At 41.5% G+C, this 17,950-nt stretch overlaps 2 protein-coding genes across 5 annotated transcripts in view; both read right to left on the bottom strand.

Moving 5' to 3' along the window:
• znf704 (zinc finger protein 704) overlaps nucleotides 1-7,963 on the bottom strand; it is a 56,811-nt gene extending 48,848 nt beyond the window's left edge. The window contains exon 1 of one of the 2 annotated variants that reach the window (XM_014332143.2): nucleotides 7,066-7,963. In XM_014332143.2, coding sequence (XP_014187629.1) covers nucleotides 7,066-7,326 — 261 coding nt within the window. In that variant the 5' untranslated portion in view covers nucleotides 7,327-7,963. The remainder of the gene's footprint in view (nucleotides 1-7,065) is intronic. The other variant, XM_005917498.2, reaches the window with a different exon arrangement.
• A 2,506-nt stretch (nucleotides 7,964-10,469) lies between these two features.
• Nucleotides 10,470-17,950, bottom strand: part of pag1 (phosphoprotein membrane anchor with glycosphingolipid microdomains 1) — a 59,228-nt gene continuing 51,747 nt past the window's right edge. For all 3 annotated transcript variants that reach the window (XM_005917500.3, XM_042218918.1, XM_042218919.1), the window contains 2 exons: nucleotides 13,183-13,242; nucleotides 10,470-12,807 (listed from right to left, as the gene is read on the bottom strand). In XM_005917500.3, the coding sequence (XP_005917562.1) occupies nucleotides 12,472-12,807; nucleotides 13,183-13,242 (396 nt within the window). In that variant the 3' untranslated portion in view covers nucleotides 10,470-12,471. The remainder of the gene's footprint in view (nucleotides 12,808-13,182; nucleotides 13,243-17,950) is intronic.

Below are 17,950 nucleotides of genomic sequence, written 5' to 3'. Positions count from 1 at the left end.
TATAATAAAACATTACATAATAGCACCACACTTGCTTTTAAAGTAATTTGTTTAAAAAAAAACTAAAAGAAAATTCATTTTTAAAAACAGCATCATCTGTACTTTCACAAACACCATCAGGTTTTAGTGGAAGAAATGTGAGCAATTTATTGATAAGGCCAGAGAGAGAAAGAAGGGTTTGCATGTATGTATGTATCACAGCCACCTTATTAGGAACATCTGCTTAACTCCTTGGTAACACAAATATCTAGTCAACCAATCACATTTCAGCAAGTTGATGCATTTAGCCATGCAGACATGCTGAAGTTCAAACTGACCATGAGAATGGCGAGGAAAGGTCATTTAAGTAACTTTGAATGGGGCATGGTTGTTGGTGCCCAAAAGGCTGGGTGAGGATTTCAGAAACTGCTGATCTACTGGGATTTTTCCCCACATAACCATCTCTATGGTTTACAAAGAAAGGTCTTAAAAAGAGACAACATCCAGAAAACTCAAGCGGACAGGACGCTGGTTACAACCAGTGTGTGCAGACGGTATGGTCAGAATTTGGCATAAACAACAGTAAAGTGTAAATCTGTCCTTACTAGGCCTTACTTGAAATTGCAGAGCTGGGCTTTTTAATGCTTAAAAAAACAAATTATATATATATTATTATCCTAAGTCTTTGGTCCCAGACATTCTTATACACAGAAAAAACCCTATCATTGTATTTTAAACAAATACATAAAGAGGAAGAATATTTCACTGGTTTCACTACATCATCACATTGGTTACTTATCTCCCATAGCCAAGCCTCAAACAGAGTGGTTTTGTCAGATATAAGAAGCAAGGGTTGGATCAGACTGAGAAACTTGGGGACACTGCACGCTTATTCAGTAACTTCTCAAGAAATAAGAATATAGGTCAACCCTGCTGCATTGCATTGGTTTTACTTAGAGCTGGGCAATATAAGATTTTTTCATATCACGATATGTTTTTTTCATTTCAGGCGATAACGATATCTATCACGATATAAGCCAAATAACTATATTTGTAAGATTTAAATGTGCCGTTGCTCACAAGTAAAATGTGAAATAATCAGCAGCTTGTTTTTATTTAAATATTTATTTCCCATAATAAGTTCAACGGGGTAGATGTACTTAAGGAACATGAGACTTTTTCAGATAAATAAAGGCAAATATTGCAAACTACACAAAAGGCAGCCGCTAAAGCGTTTAAGTTTCAAAATAGAACAAATGAAACAGACTAAATTGTCAATTCCACTTAGAAACAAAATATTAATTCTAAAAATAAATCTTAGTTTGTTTTACAGAAGAACAGACAAAATTGACTAACTTTTGTCAATATCAAATAAACTGAGAACTAAAAGGAAATTCTCAATCTCTCCTTGTTGTATAGCTTAGCTTTTCAAACAGTTTTAACAGTTACTTTAGTCTGACAAAAGCCGAATGACGAATTAGCGCTTCCAGTCAGAGACTGAGCATGCACCGCTTTATTGTATTTCCAGACTTGTTTTCGGCACAATTTACAGTGCGTGCTATTCTGTTTTTTGTCAGACTTGAAATAGCCAAAATACTTTCACACTAAGGAACTTCTATGGCTCTTCCGTTCGACAACCATCATCTGTTTTCTCTTCGGTAACCTTCGGTCACGCTCGGTTGATTTTTCTCTAGTCGGCACACTCTTTTCCTCCATTACCCGGGGTTGGCTGGCTGCTTCCCAAACAAATACACATGTGCGGCTTGGCACTTGTGCTGTACGTAACAAGTCACGTGACGTGACGCTGCGGCTGTGATTGGTTCGGCTCTGCGCTACTTAATTTGGATTGGCTGTTTTTTTTTTTTTTTTAAGAGGACAAGAGCGGTGAGGTCTATTGCAATAGTTTAATTTTTCTATCGAGAAAAAGTTATTTCGCAATGCATATCGTTATCGTGCTATCGCCCAGCTCTAGTTTTACTGTAAGACTACAGATTTCATAACGTAAACATTGTGTTTTATTAAATAAGAATCAAACTGTCAACAGAGACTATAAAATGTTGACTAACATCATAGTTCACGGAAGCCAAGGAGCATTTTCACATAAATAGTCATCTTTTATGTACAGTCTATTGCCACAACCAAAGTAATGGTGTTTATTAATTAAATAAATCCTTAAAGGGTAATAAAAACAACATTTTTTTTTGTTAGGGCAAAATAAAGTCTCAGATAAACTGCCTGTTTTATCTCACAGACATACTGATTCATCTTGCTACGATTCGGGCAACATTGCAGAAGCAATAAAAAAGCAGAATGAAGTTCAAGGTAGACTGGGGTAACCAGCAACAATGGCTTTCTTTGTTTCAGGGCTTCAGCCATTAAGGTGACCTGCTCTGGCAAGATTGTCGGATCAAAAAACAAGCGCAAATGCACCTACCAACACATACACACAGACACACAAATACACACGCACCTCTGTTTGTAGCTAAAGCCACGGTGATCTTAGAAAAACACACTGAGAAAATGGCAAAACAAAAGCAGAGTGACACACACAGCTGCCCACACCGAGCGCTGAGGAGAATGGCATTCAGGCCAGTGTGTGTCTGTTCGTGTGTGTGAACTAGATCATTATCTTAAAGCAGTGCAACAGGATTAGTCTTTACTGTGGAAAAGTCAACACACACACACAGAATGCACACGCCCAACACACAACACCATTCATTTCGATTAATGAGACAGAAAAAAACATGACGAATGGATATCAAATATCATTCATGATATAGTCTCGTCACAAAAAATGCCCAGTGCTGTGCAAAATACACAATGAAAACACAAACTTGAGCAAAACAACAAGATGGATTACACCGGCTGGGAGAAGATTAGGTGTTGTGTGTAAGATGAGTGTATTCCTCGGATAAAACCAACCGTAATTCCTTCCTTTCACCGGGCTTATGAATTATAGCGTTGCAGAGAGCCAGGAAATTGTGAATCATGCCAAATCGGTGGTGAAATGTGAGTCGCATATGTCAAAGCTGGTGTGTGTGTGTGTGCGTGCGTGAGTGCCTGTGCAGAGAACAAATACCCGGAGTGTCCCTCCTCTCCTCATCTATCATTCTCGTTCTGTGTCCCACTCAAAGAGACACAAATTAAAACTCGTAACCTACTTACAGCAGTTTGTGAAGCGTAAAGATTCTTCTACCTGTGCAGGTCAAAGGTCATAATAAAGAATTTCAGTGGAAACCACGTCTGTTAGCTCATGTGGGTCTTTGTTGCTGGGAGGAATTTCTTTTATGACTATTAAAAATAGTTCTGATAAAGACAGTTAATGGCTTACTCATAATCTCAGTTTTTCCAATATGGCATTCCTGGACTGAACCACATCCTGACCACAAGTTTAAAAAAAATGCAAACAAACATTGACTTTTTTAAAAACACAATTTCATTCAAAAAAAGTGCAGCAATATATTTTTTGGATGCTTTAAATATTAAATTAAGGGGAAAAAGTGTATCATCCTCATACAAAAATATCCTGGCACATGGCAATAACATCACTTTTTTTTTTTTTAATTAAAATTAACTTACAATATGAATACTTTGTCAAAATGACCCTTTGGCATGGTGCCTGGTGAGTCAATCTAATCAGGCTGGGCCAAATATCCTGAGCATAACATGTGCCAAACTGTGGGCTATAGCTGCCTGTAGGGTGTTATGTACAAATTGAAAAATCTACATTTTAATTACACAGCCCAAGGTGTCTAACTAATTTAAAAATAAAAGACAGATTTAAATGACTGTGTTTAGTTTGATTATTTTAGCTGGGCTCCAAATGATCTCAGCTGGATGCACTGTATACATTAAGGTTTAGTTAGTGGATGAAGTTATCACCTTTCTTATCCTTTTACTTATGATGTACTGGTTCCTTGACTTGAGAACATGTCGGTAACGCACAATAGCTTTAGCAGAGTATTACATTCAGAGTATTACTGACACACACAATAGACTGTGTATGAAAAATGAAAGTCGCTTCAAGGTCTGAAAAGGGAAGCCAATGCAGAAGCGTCTAACCAATACGGGATTTTTAAGACCAATTTCGACAGACATTTGGTGATTAAAAAAATCTTATATTCTGATATTGCCAATATTTTTTTCTTTCAGACACACGAGACATACACAGATTTCTCTAATATTTGTAACGTGTATTTACTCGTGTACACTCTGACCGACTCCACTCAGGTCAGCTGGTTGTTGTGTAGGTAGCTTCCAAACCCGGTTTCGGAACAGAAAAATTGTGGAGTGCCCTCTGGTGGACAAACTATGCATCATCAACAATCATAACATCAGTGAAGGGCTCTTTCTCTGATTTCTTTTTCTTTTTTTTCCCATCTGTCTTTATAAACGTCAATACCAACAGTTCAATAGATAACTAATAATGGCTGAAAATATCGGCCCACCGATAAATCTGTCGGGCTCCACTTAAGCCTGCATTCTTTTCAATGGCCAGCAGGCTGCAAATTTTTCAAACTCTATAACTGCCCCAATGTGTGATCTCATTAACAGTTTCTTAATGAGTTTATGAGCTCCATCACTACTTTTAAAATCATACTGAATACATTAGTGTCAAAAAAAGAGGCTAAAACCAACTCACTGTGTACCTGTCGATCACAAGTTATAAACCAGTGAGTGTGTGGTGTCCCTGAGTCCACTTCTCATTTGTTACATCTTAATACCAAGATGATACTGGTGAAAATACTCAGCTCGAAGCTTCACAGCAGTACTTCACTAACCCGCCATTGCCATCTTAAATAGTCTATAAAATGGACACAGCTGGAGAGTCTTATCAGTATAACAAGTGGATGTAACACCTTGTAGACATAGTCCATAGTCTAGTATGGTCAATGTCAAACACTCAGAAGCAAATGATGGTAAATGAGCCTTTATGTACAAATTATTATTATAATATATTAGTAATACTTATATATATATATATATATAACCATCCTTCACCCTCAAAGGATTACTCATCCATTTCCACATGGGCGCCAGCATCCAGACTGACTGTAGTTCCTGCTGATGTTGCTCAGCGAACCAATAAGCACAGCCAGCGACGGGCCCGCCTGAGATCACCGCCTTAGAACAAAGAGTCACAGCCTCTGTCAACAAGCTTGCTTCATTGACTCCCGCATCGGTGTGCAACAAACACAAACAACGACAGCTCCGGCCCAACAAGAAGTGAGTGAGATCTCTTTGTTAGCAGCTGGAGAAATCACCATAACTTAGTTCTCACACAACATACATTTGCACAAAACAGCAAGTCAACAAGTGGCATCGCGCCCCCCCACTCCCGCCCCATGCAAAACAGGGACCATTCGTTCGCCATTCTGGGCACAGAGCCAAGCATCCAGATTCTTTGGAGCACGCCACCCGTTGCCAACCTGGGGGCGCCCACTTTGTCGGCCGTACAGCTGCTGCTGTTCAAACGGGGTGGCATGCTCTCACAAACAGCTCCTGTTCCAGGATTTAAAGCAGTCACATCTCACTCGTTAAAGATCCAAAACACACAACAGATGAAAATCACATTTATATTAGCGCCCTAATGCACACAAAAAGTAACACAGATGCACATGTGAATGCATACACACACAGACACACACGCACATACAGAGCATACCCCTCCTCCTCATTTTATGGCTTGTTTTCGACATCAGCGGGAATTGAGTCGTGCTGAAAGAGAATTGACCATTGTGCTGACAGGAATACGCTCTCACCCTCAGCTGCACTTCTCCAGCCTGCGCTGGGGACTGTAACAGAATTGTGCAACAGCTTTTGTGTTGATCACTGCATGAACAACTGCAAAACGGGAGACCTAAGTTCACACTGCATTTCCCATCACTCACAGATCTAACAAGTCCCCCCGAAGAGCGGGTTTATCTTTGGGAAGATCTGGCATCTGTTTGTAACGATTTAAATAACAGTTTACGAGATTTATGTGCATTTTCAGGCAGAAGAGTATAATTTACTGCTGCAGGAACTGTGACAGATCCACAAGCTGTGGCTCAACATTTCAGCTTTGGTCATAGAAATAAGACTGAAGATTACAGCCTGCAAGTTTCTGCATCAACAACATGAAAACACACACACAAGAAATGCAATCAAAATCACAGCATCAAAAAAAGTTGTTATTCAGCCACAAGCATTCCTCAGTCACTCCTTCGCTATAAAAAGGATGAACACAATACCCCACACACACACACACACTTCCCCTATGTTAGAAACAGTGTGCTCATCCAAGAGCTGAATTGGCCTTTTCTTCCTCGCACAATCTTTATTTGGGGCCACGTGACAGAAAAGCATTCAAGTTGGATTGCAAGGCAATCAGATCATCGCTTGTTAGGCCTACATCAGGACTGCAGATTTGGACACCGTCACAACTTACTATCTTGACTCTAATGCAACAAGAAGTGCGCGTGATCTCTTTTATAATAGCTCTTAAAACAATAACACCCTTGAGCAGAATGAGTGCACACAGAGACGATCGATTTTAAACTGTGTAACATGCATTAATATATGAATGAGAGAAAAAAAACAACAACAACAAAAAAACCTAAATGTAATTAAGTCTTTAACCAAATGTGCAATTAAATGCCGGTTGCGCAGAATTATCTGTAAGAAATGTCACATTCACATACATATATGTATAAAATATAAGGCGGCGAGCATGCAAAAACCTCGGGCCGGTTATTTACATCAGTCTAAAACGCTGCAGTCAGAGCGTGTTTGTTTGCCTCATCTTACCCACCCACTAGCCCACATAAACATTGCGCAGGCCCCATCAAGCCCTTTGTCCTATATATCTGATGTCGCCAAATGTCATGACAGTCCGTTATATGCTTCAATATGCAAACGACTCATTATAGCAATAACAGCATAACGCATTTTTTTAAATCCCAGCCGGTTAAATCTCTCGTCCGCGGCGGCGGGAACGGCGGCGGTGACACCGTTAAATCCGCTCCGTGCAGGAAGCGGTTAAACGCTGCAAAACACCGCACAACAACAACAGTGAAGCGTCGCCTGCCGGTCGGACCCACGTACCTTCAGGCTGGACTTGAGTGGTCCTTTGGCTGCGGTGTGGTTGAAGCCCGAGGCTATCTCCTCCTCGGAGAACTCCTTGAGGCTCCCGTCTTGCATGAGCACGGTGTAGACGCTTCGCCGGGCTCCCGCAGCCGACAAGTCTCTGTTTTCCTGCTTGACAGCCTGGACCACTCCTGTCACCGGGGCACCGTCCCCCGTCGGACTCGGCGCATAAACGCGGCTGCCGAGGACCGAGCGCTTCACCAGGCGCCTCGTGTGCATCTCTAAAAACTGTTTCACTGTATTCAAAGCCGGCGAGCCGGTAAAATTAAATCATTAAGCGTCGAATTATAGCCGGTAAACAGCGTCGTGAAAAACACAAAACTGCAGCGGGTAGACTACGCGCTCCAACAGCCCTGACAAAATGTTAGAAAGGGGCAACATACTCGGAGGAGGGGGAAACTCCAAACAGCGTCCGGAATGCACCGCGCACAAGCACCCCGTAAAAAAAGAAACAAGAAACCGACCAGCTCTGAATTAGTAGCCGACGACTACGATTCATTCGCTGCTAAACAACCTCTACATCCAACCGGCTACCAATCTTCCTCCGTTCGACCTGTTTGTTTTCCTCTCTGCTCCCTGCGAGCTGAAGGGGCGGCGGGAAAACGCGGACTAATCGCCGTAGTCGTGAGCCGAGGCGACACTTATACACGATTAAGTAAAAATGGTGGCTAATACAGGGCAAACAGCTTGAGCATAGAGGCACGGGAGCCAGCACGTCGAATTTTTCCGCCCCACACGGCTCTGTACCCCGACACCTCGCCGTATGTGTTACAAAAGATTGAAATTTGACCGTTAACCGGCTCCGGTTCCAACTACTGCCGCATCCAGTCCGCCGTCACCTCAGACCGAGAGGGGACTCTACCGGCGGAATGCTGCCTGTAAACATGTGCGGTCCGGCGGCCACGGCGGTCTCTAATTGGTCGGCGCTGCACACGCCTCCACAAGCCCCCACCGCTCCCCTTCTCCTCCGAAAGAAGGTAATGCAACCGGGGAGGATGCTCCATTGAAAACAATGACGCAAGGAGAGATTGGAAGCGAGAAGGGAGGGGGTTATGGCAGAGGGAAGAAAGGAAAAAGGCGGGAATTTAGGCTGTGGAAGAGAGAAGATTTGGACCAGGCAGCAAAGCTTCATGCTTTAACCTACTTGTACAGCCTACTTTTCAGGTGCCGTGGGACCTCTGAATTACTATGATCTGGTTAAAAATAAATAAATTAAATGAGCTGAATTGGTCTGCGTTTTTGCTTATAAAAACAACAGGTTATTTCCCTTTTTTAACATGCCAGTTTTGTTCTGGTAAAACTGGTTGTCGAACATAAGGTCCGGGGACCATAATCGCCCTGACAAAGACTTTAACCGGTCCCACAGTTTTATAACAAATAAAGGAGGGTATGACTTTGGACTCTTAAATATATTTTCACAACTTTTACTGCTGTTTTGTTTTTTATAGATGGATAGATAGATACAATTGCATTGTTTTTATCATTTTTCATCTTTATACCAGCACAGTGGATTTTACACCAAGTGCAAACTTTCACTTTGAATTCAAGGGTTGCATTCATACAGTCATTTTCATACAGATGCTCAAAAGTAATTGGAGAGTTAACCAAAGGACGATGATGTGGCTACTGATAGAAGTAGCAGGATAAACAGCAGGATGTGAAGTGTACAGGGCTACACTCTCCGGATAATGTCTCAAAGCATGCTGCAAAAGCAACCCAAAAGTTTCTCAAATCAAAGAAATTGGATATTTTTCAATTGCCAGGTCAGTCACCTAATCCTAGCCCAATAGAGCATGCTTTTCAGTCCCTGAAGAAAAAACTGAAACCAGAGAGAACCCCACAAACAAGCAAAGAGGCAATACAAATAAAAAAATGTGCTGCTGTATACTAATGGACCTAATTGTACAGAACATCGTAGAGCAGGGATGGCAAACTCATTTTACATACTGGATCATATAAAGCCCATTGTTATCTTAATTGGGCCTGACCAGTGAAATTTGCTTTTTAGTCAGTGCAAAGAAGTTGATTAAAATGATTAAAATATAGTTAAAAGACCAAAATTTATGCTGTTCTTCGCATTTTCCAAAGATGTCCAATAGGCCAGATTGGAGGCTTTGTTGGTCAATTCTGACCCCTGGGCCTTATTTTTGACAACCCTGCAATTGAGCCTGAAAAGGAGGGAAAGGAGTAGAAGAAGCAGAAAGACACAAAGAACCGAAAGGGGAGCAGAGGAGGACAGGAGGGAGACCACAACAGGTGTGAGGACCCTTCGATTAAACAGCATTATCCTTATAGGAAGAAGGAAAAAAAATACTTTACATACTTAGGGATGAATTTATATCATCATAAATACATTTTAATTTTCCAAGGATAGACAGCGCCCTCCATAACGTTTTAGAACTGTAAGAAAAAAGTCAGCAGGGTCTTATTAAACACTTGTGCCCAGGGGTCTCTAACTTGATGACCGGGGTAGTCCCCTTCCTTCAAATAATCTTAAAGCCGCCTCAGAGGGCTGTTAACTCTCATATAGCTGGCATCACGTACTAAATGAGACATTTAAAAGTGTGATTTCACAAGCTATCGCTCTCTGAGAACCAAAAAAGTCCCGGGATAAATCTCTCTCTTTTGAAAAGAAAGTTCAGTTTGATAAATCAAGTGTGCCAGCACACTGATTCATCGTAATTATCACCCAGCGTGGCAGAGAAAATACACCAAAGAATGTTATCACAGAAACAAATGACCTAATTAATGTCAAACGTTAATGTTTTTGGAAACTCTTACCCAGCGTACAATCCTTCTACAAGACATCGCCCCAGAGAATTAAAAGACAAAATGGCACCATTTATTATACTTATATATTTAATAGAACAATTCATGTCATAAAATATTTACATGCACAGAATGGAAATTGGACAGAGTGGAGTGACAGATGTGGCTATAACCGCCAAACCAGGCTTTGCCCTTTAATCAAAGGCGGGTGTCACCATAGAGTTGTCTGATGGTCGTGAGCGGGAGGAGAAGGGAGGGGGCGGGGGGCAAATCATCTCATTTAGTGAGGGTGCTTCTCCACTCCCCCCCAATCCCTATAAGGAAATATGTGTTTATCTGACCAACAGCTTGAGAGAATAATCTTTTGGTGCGAGTAAGCATCTTTTAGCGGTGTGTTTAAGTTTTGTCCTGATTAGATTTGGCACCAACACCCCCCCCAACTTTGGCAGATCTTCCTTCCTAGTGAAAAAGAAAACAACAAAACTGATAATTAAAGATGTTTTTCTCATAAAATACTGGGAGGTGGGTGTGTGGGGGGGGAGTGGCATTTAAAATCCTCTTTCACAGTAGCAACACTGGGAGATACAACAGCATTTCAAATGTATATAATTTATTAATCCGATAGCAGTCAGAGCAGGCCGTATGAAACCACGGGCGAGCTCCAGCATGTCTAATGAAACACAAACCCGATGCTGGAGATACTGTAACGCTGTAATATTCTGATGTGGGTGGAAACAGATGACACCGATTTTTCTGCTAAGAGGTTACATACTGTAGCAATGATAAAAATAATAACGACGACAAAAAAAAAAATATTTACAGCACAAAGCAGAGGCAGTATTCATTTAAAAATAAACAGTAACGAGGCAATTTCTTTTTTGTGTTTAATAAAAGTACCACAGGTTTCTTAATATGCATGTACCAAAAGGAGCCGTACCATATGTCTGGCATTTCAATGGATATTCTCAGATATGAAACGCCATCAACTTTGAGTTAAAATAACATGAAAACATGGTTGAAGCTGTTTTTTTTTTCTTAAAACAAGTCATACAATCAGTGCTTTTAATCTTATTTTAAAACTATATGACTCTGGACATTGTACAAATAAGTAAAAGCTCACATTAAATTTTCCAGCGAGTAACAGTTGATTAAAATACTCCTCTAACTACAAGCCTCGATTGGCACTGTCGTCAGTTCAAGCTACACAGAGACAGGCATGGTTTCCTGTATTTAAAAGAAAAAAAGAAGCGCTAGATGTTGAAAAGTGTGCAGCGATGTTAACTGCTTTCGATAATCTGTACTTGTGCTTTAATGCCGACAGAAGACTGTACCAAGAATAGACTCGAGGAAACATACGAAGTACAATAATACAAGCTCGTCGCGTCATTTCATCACAATATGTCATCTGAACTTGTTTGACCAAAGTGTGCAAAATGACAATATACACTGACACATTCATTTTTCTTTCTTTCTTTCATTTGTTTGTTGTTTTTTTAAAAACAATGAACTCTTTAAATGCTCTGGGGGGAACACGTACCTAACTGCCACAATCCTCGCAACTCATTTTCATTTAGTATCTCAGTAAAAACGCTAGAAATGTAATTTTTTTTATAAATGCCTATTCGCTTTTTTCTCTCACAGACATACTTTAACATTTCACAATTACACAACAATAATCGTCTTCAAATAAATATGAAATTCACAAAAAAAAACCCTTTGACATCGACTGTAGCTCTTCTAAAAGAACAACAACAAAAAAAAGCTTTAAAAACGTGTTGCGACACTTCCCTTCTTCCTTCACTCCTCGTTTTCCGTTTTTTTGGCTCGCCACAGATGACTAGCGTCAACCTGCGACACGCTAAGCCCACACACATGCGCCGTGTAGTCTGAGCAATGACACGTGTGCGCGGCAGGGAATTCATCAGCTGTGTTAAATGGTGAAAATCTACTGAATGCAACCTCTGTCTCTGCTAACCGTTTGGCAGCAAAACTGAGAGGGGTGGGAGAAACCTAATTTCTTGTGGAGAATGCACAGTGGAGGTGTTGCCGACCTGACAGGAAAAAAGCCTAAAAATACACCACCTGACACCTCAATAAAACATGACACTGAGTCACTCGGAAGAAACTAGAAAGACTAGCAGCTGCAGAGAGAGCACACAAAATAATATAACCTTCACGTGTGTAAGTGCATGAATTTCACCATCACTTTATGGCACTGAATTACTTTTTTCTTTTTCTTAGATAGTGTCGTTAGCTAACTATTAAAATGCTGCATGAGTGCTGCGATTGGATATTTATTTGATAGTTTAACTATTGAATATTTTTCTTCCACAATCAAGTGTTGTTAAGGCCCACCAGTACCGATGACATTCACCATGACTGATGAACTAAAGGAGTCAAGTTTGGATATGATAAACCGTACCCAGGCTATAAGGAGGATGCTCGTGCACGGCTGGGTGGATGCTGCAGCGAGCTGTTTTCTGTTCACAAGTCATGCGCCCAAAGCATCCTTGATAGCAAGCTTAAAGCACTGCAGCGAAGTCTGTTCTGTTAGATGCATCCAGGCGATACGAGGAGGGGAGCGGGGACGATGACTTAAAGGCGGGACATTTCTGGGCCCAGACCCAGCTCTCCGACGCTTTCATAGTCGGGCTCCGCCTTGCCCACGTCTGACCCCTCGGCTCGGTGCTCGTCCTCTGAGCTATTAGTCTTTGGGATGCGGATGGTTTCGTAGCCTGGGTCTGTGCTGTCGGCGGGGCCGGGTTCATCGGGTTGGCTGTAGATATCTCGAACGGTGGCGTAGAGGTCACCGGAGGAGGAGGCCGGGACCAGACCTTTAATCTCCGCTATGCTGCTGTAGTCGTGCTCTTTGTCCTCCTCGTTAACAGCGTCGTCACAGTTTGTTTTGTTGACTGTGGAGTACACCGCTGACTGAAAGGCACAGAGAGAGAGAGAGAAAGACAAAAATGACACAAATTGTGGTTAACGGCACAATCGTGTTGTTTTTCTTCTTCTTCAGTTGGGTTATTACTCATCTAATATCGCCAAAAAAGCTGCACGTCAAAAACGGCACAACAGTGGAGATAATAAGATTGTTAAAACACTGACGCATTCATACTCAAGGACCCCTGCTACGTCCCCCCCCTCCCCAAGCACATTGTGTGATGTTATCTGACTATTTTTCCACTGTGTTCTATTTTTTTTTTCTCGGGTGCTCGGAGCATTTGCATTCGCACAGCAGAGGAGCTGCTGTCTCGGGACCGAAGACGTCAGTTTTGGGAATAAGGGAGTTTAACACACACTTACCTCATTGTCTGACTGAACGTGGTTGTCGAACTTCGGTGCAGGAGACGGAGGGGAGTGTAACTGGAGGAGAAAAGAACAAAAAAAACAAAAAGAACATTTAGATATGGGAGTCGGTGTATAAAAGGAAAAGAGTGAGGTTTTAAAAGCTTCCACGGTTGCTTAAATCACCCAACAGCGTCCGTTAAAAGAATCTGAAGGTATGTTACACATTTTCATTTTCAGGAATTTAGATGTAAAAAAAAACCTCTTTTTAATATATATCAAAGCAAGGCAAACCCAATACAGCAAACAGAGCTGATCCAAACGCCTTTGAAGGAATCAAATGAAGACATAGTGGACTTCATATCGAGCTTTATTATTAAAACATGCTGGCAAACTATCGACAAGTTCTCAGAAACAGTACCCAGCAGAAAAGCACCGTGAGTATGAAAGAACGCCTGGTAGCTGATCGATAGTGAAATTCTAAAGTGTTCCCAGCAGTGGGAGGAAAACACGCTCTGCATTTTCGCTTTAAACAGTCGAGCACGCGAAGCTACAGCTCGCAACAGGCACTCGTTCATTAAAAAAATTAATAAACAATGGAGTGAAAGTCGGTAGGCAGCGACGGAGAATGCGATGCTTTTGTGCAGTCTCTGTCCACTCCGTCTTATGATCAATGAGAGGGCCATTAATCAAAAAAGCACATCTGACAGCAGCACAAAACACCTCAGGAGCCTAATAAGAATCTCAATAACCCCGCCAGCACTGACTAAAGAGTTTATGTCTAGTGGAAAATAAGGGAAAATATTGTTAGGTTTTTTTAAATTCAGATGTAGTCCTTGGACAATCCAAGGTTAACGGTAATACACTTAAAAAAGAAAAAGGGGAAATGTGCTCCCTGCTGAGGCACAGCACTCGATGCCTCACGCGAGCTACAACGTTAGGTACTGAATGAAAACCTGTGCTCGGAGCCCATCCATCAAACTGTCCACCGCAGCTGTACAGCCGAGTATCTTCATGCAGACACATGTTTCTCCAGCGTTTTCTCCAAGCACTTAAATCAATATGATGACTTTATGGTTAATGCATGTTTGGAGACATGATTACTTTTATAGATCCAACATACACTCGTGATGCAGCTGACGCACGCCCTTTACGTTTCACTTTAATTAGCCAACCAATTAGGCAGAATGCCCCCAGAGGAGTGTTTGCACGGAACAAGGACGTAGGTGACATGACCCAGACACCGCACCTCCAAGTTTGTTAATCTAATGTGAAGCTCGCCTCAAGTATTACTGCAAATTAAAGTGGAATTTTTCATTTAGTCGGCCGCGCATCAAGCATCTAAACTGCAGATGGGTGTTAAAATTTGAGTCGTAAAAACTCGATTGTGTCCGCGTGAAACATTTCTTTTATTAAACGAAGAACCGTGACAGGACGGGTGCTTGTTTTGTGTCGATACACATCAGGACATTACGTCTGACAGATTAATATTTTGCTGTGCTGCAGTAAGGTGGTATGCTTATGTCTGTGGGTATAAGGGAGGATTATGGGAGCTTGTTTATGTGCACGTAGGTGACACAGTGATATACGGGGCAACAGGTTTGACTGTAAGCTGATTATAGCTGTCTCAGAGGATGGGCGAGTCAGGTGTCAGTGTGTCCGTCACAGTGACGCGCATGTTAAGACACATATATATTATATGAGCATGAATAGACCAGTTCAGGGTGTTGGAGTTGCATGTAGTTGGTCAAGTACATACGGTTAGGTTTTGCCTCTGTGAACAGTTGAGATATAATTTGAAGGAAGACCTTCAGCTTCAATTTAAGGGGTTCAGCAAAAGAAATGCATTAAATGCAGGCCTTTTTATTTCTGCAGCCACCTGTAGTTGCAACTTGTTTGTGGGTCTTTCTGCCTTCAGTAACTTAGAAGCTGCTTTAGTGGGCAGCAAATCAGGTGACTGACTTCAAGAGTATCACATTTCTTTGAGAAACTTTTGGGTTGCTTTTTCACTTCACTTTGAATCATTATCCATTTTTGCAGTGACGCATGTTCCAATCAGTTTAGCAGCATTTGTCTGAATCTGATAAGGGAGTATAGCCCTGTACACTTCACAATTCATCCTGCTGCTTCTATCAGCGTTCACATCATCAATAAACACCAGTGTCCCAGTTTTACAGGCAGCCATACATGCTCATACCATAACATTGTCTGCAGCATGTTTGTTCATCTCTATTTGGTCCTAAGAATTTTTTATTGCGGGCAAAGTCTAAGCTGGACTTCATGTTCTTGAGTGTAACCAGTGGTTTGCACCTCTTTTAAGCTCTCTCTGTTTCTCCATACCTTGTAGACCAGGGGTGTCAAACACGATGCCCGAGGACTAGAATCAGATTCCATTCCAGCCTACTGGATGTAAAGAAGGGAATAAATTTTGGACGTTTAACTGCATTTTCAAAGTTTACAGCTTTATCTCGACTGATAAAGAGAACCCCCATGGCCATTCATGCTACACCAAAGTAATTAGACCTCATTTTGACAGTTCCATTGAACAGCTATGCTAACACTTTAAGAACCTTCACACAACACTGAAAATGCTTCAGTTGAGCCTTTGAAAATGGGGTACTATGTACAAAAATGGCTAAAATTCCTAAAAAGTTAATGCAATAATTTTGTGAGAGCACTTCAATTAAAACTGAAAGTCTGCACTTCAATCACATCTTGACTGTTTGATGTTTACCACCAACTGCGATGGCGTACAGCCGCAAACTTGTAAACTACATTAAGACTAATATATATTCTCTCCCATACCACAAAATCCATCAATAGTGATTCTCTTTAGCAACAGCTCAGCAGTGCTGACACGCCACATATCACAGTTCACCTGGACCGTGCCCCCCCAATGTATACCCCGGCAGCCCAGAGGCTGGGTCAAATTCATTTCCTGCACCTTGCATGAAAAGCCTGCAGGCGACACACAAGCAAATGACTGCAAACAAGTGTTAGTGCTGTTTATGGCAGTTCAATCACTGTTCAGTGCACACAATCACAGAAGCCGCGAAGAAAAGGTCACAAAGGCTGCGGACGTGTGTTTCAGTGTAGCTGCAGCAAATATTACAATAATAATAAGCAGGTGTGTGTGTGTATGGAAATTTACTGCATATAAGAAAAAAGTGCCACTGTGTGTGTGAGTGTGTGTGTGTGTGTGTGTGAGAGAGAGCAGCATTTACTGAGCTGCTACCTGGGGGGATTCCTTTCAGACATTTACATTCATGCACCTCTGAGATTGCCTGTGTGTGTGCGTAAGAGACAGAGACGGAGAGAGAGTTTCTATAGCCCATATCATCCATCATGAAGCCAGACTAACTGTCGTAGAGATGGTGGCCAGCTGGTGCTCACTAGGCGCGCGCACACTCACACACACTTGGTCAGACAAGACAAATCACAGACGACTCCTGGTCATACATGGGCGTAAACCACAGGGAGCCAAGAACATTCATGCTTAACCTTAAATACGCCCCAGGGTGTCTATGCGTAGCAGAATATATGTAAACACACACACATCATAAAACCTGCACGTGTGTTTGGTGTGTGTGTGTGTGTGTTTAACTTGAGGGGATGGGGGAAACTAATATATATGCGGGTGGATGTTAAATTCTGTGTATTTTAAAAATGTGCAAGTGTGTGTGTGTGTGTGTGTGGGTGTATGGTTTCCAGAGCTGTGTGAAGATACATTTGGAATTTGGAAGATTAAGATTTTATCACAGATATGGGGGTTAGACGAGGCCATGCCTGCTGTCCAAACGAGCCGCAGTGATGAACTAATTGGCTACAAAAACACCAGAGACAAAGGAACAAAGACGTGTGAATAAAGTAAAAAGATACATCAACACAGAAAAGAGGGACCCAAACCTAAAGTTCAGAAAAATACAGAATAGTTCCGGTTTATAACAACATGGGTCTTCTTGTTGCTTAGTGCTGTTATTTGTATTTGTTGCAACAACTTACAACATTACTAAGAGGAAAGCAGCAGTTAGACAAACGAGCAATCAGACAGATTATCATAAAGAGCGTATTTAAAGCAAGGACAGTAAAAACATAAATAAATGGATTTATCTTCCGAGTTGGAAAAGCAAAGCCAATGTGGAGGTGCCTCAAACCTGCATTCTATCTGATGGCCACCAGATGGCGACAGCTGTGGTTGCAGAAAGACTTTTACTCCTATAAAAGGCTAATCCGCTTTCCTTTCGAATTTCCTTTCATCCACTCATTTTCGATGATATTAAATAAAAATTTTAGTCTATTTTGAAAGTTTTGGTCTTGGTTTGTATTTTAAACGGAGGATTATCTGAAGTATGATATTGCACGCTCATTGGCTAATAAGTTATCTGTCACAAGTTGCAGTCAGATGTCTTTTTACAACCAAGATGGCGATGGCAGAAACACTCATCTCCGGGTACTGCACCTCCCTCCCACATTTTTAATGTGTAGGGTTAGTTTAACTGGTTACTGTAATGTTTACCGCTGTAACCACTTTAATCTAGTTGGCTAACATGCAAATATTCACTAAATAGAAACACAAAGCATAACAGAGCATCAGTGTATTTAATTAGAAAGTAAAGCAAGTTATTGACCTGACGCTAACTTATCTTAAGAGGAACAAGAATACCTGTGCAAAATGCAATGGACCAACAACACCACAAACTCGTATATCTTTTTACACTGCCCCCTGGTGACAGCACACTGGCACAACACTGTAAACAAATGTATGTAAAAAGTGCTGTAACATTAG

The sequence above is a fragment of the Haplochromis burtoni genome, unplaced genomic scaffold (assembly GCF_018398535.1).
Source record: "Haplochromis burtoni strain Fernald_Lab_line unplaced genomic scaffold, NCSU_Asbu1 Contig_25, whole genome shotgun sequence".
In the NCBI taxonomy this organism is placed as follows: Eukaryota; Metazoa; Chordata; class Actinopteri; order Cichliformes; family Cichlidae; genus Haplochromis; species Haplochromis burtoni.
This window is presented reverse-complemented; position numbering and strand designations above follow the sequence as displayed.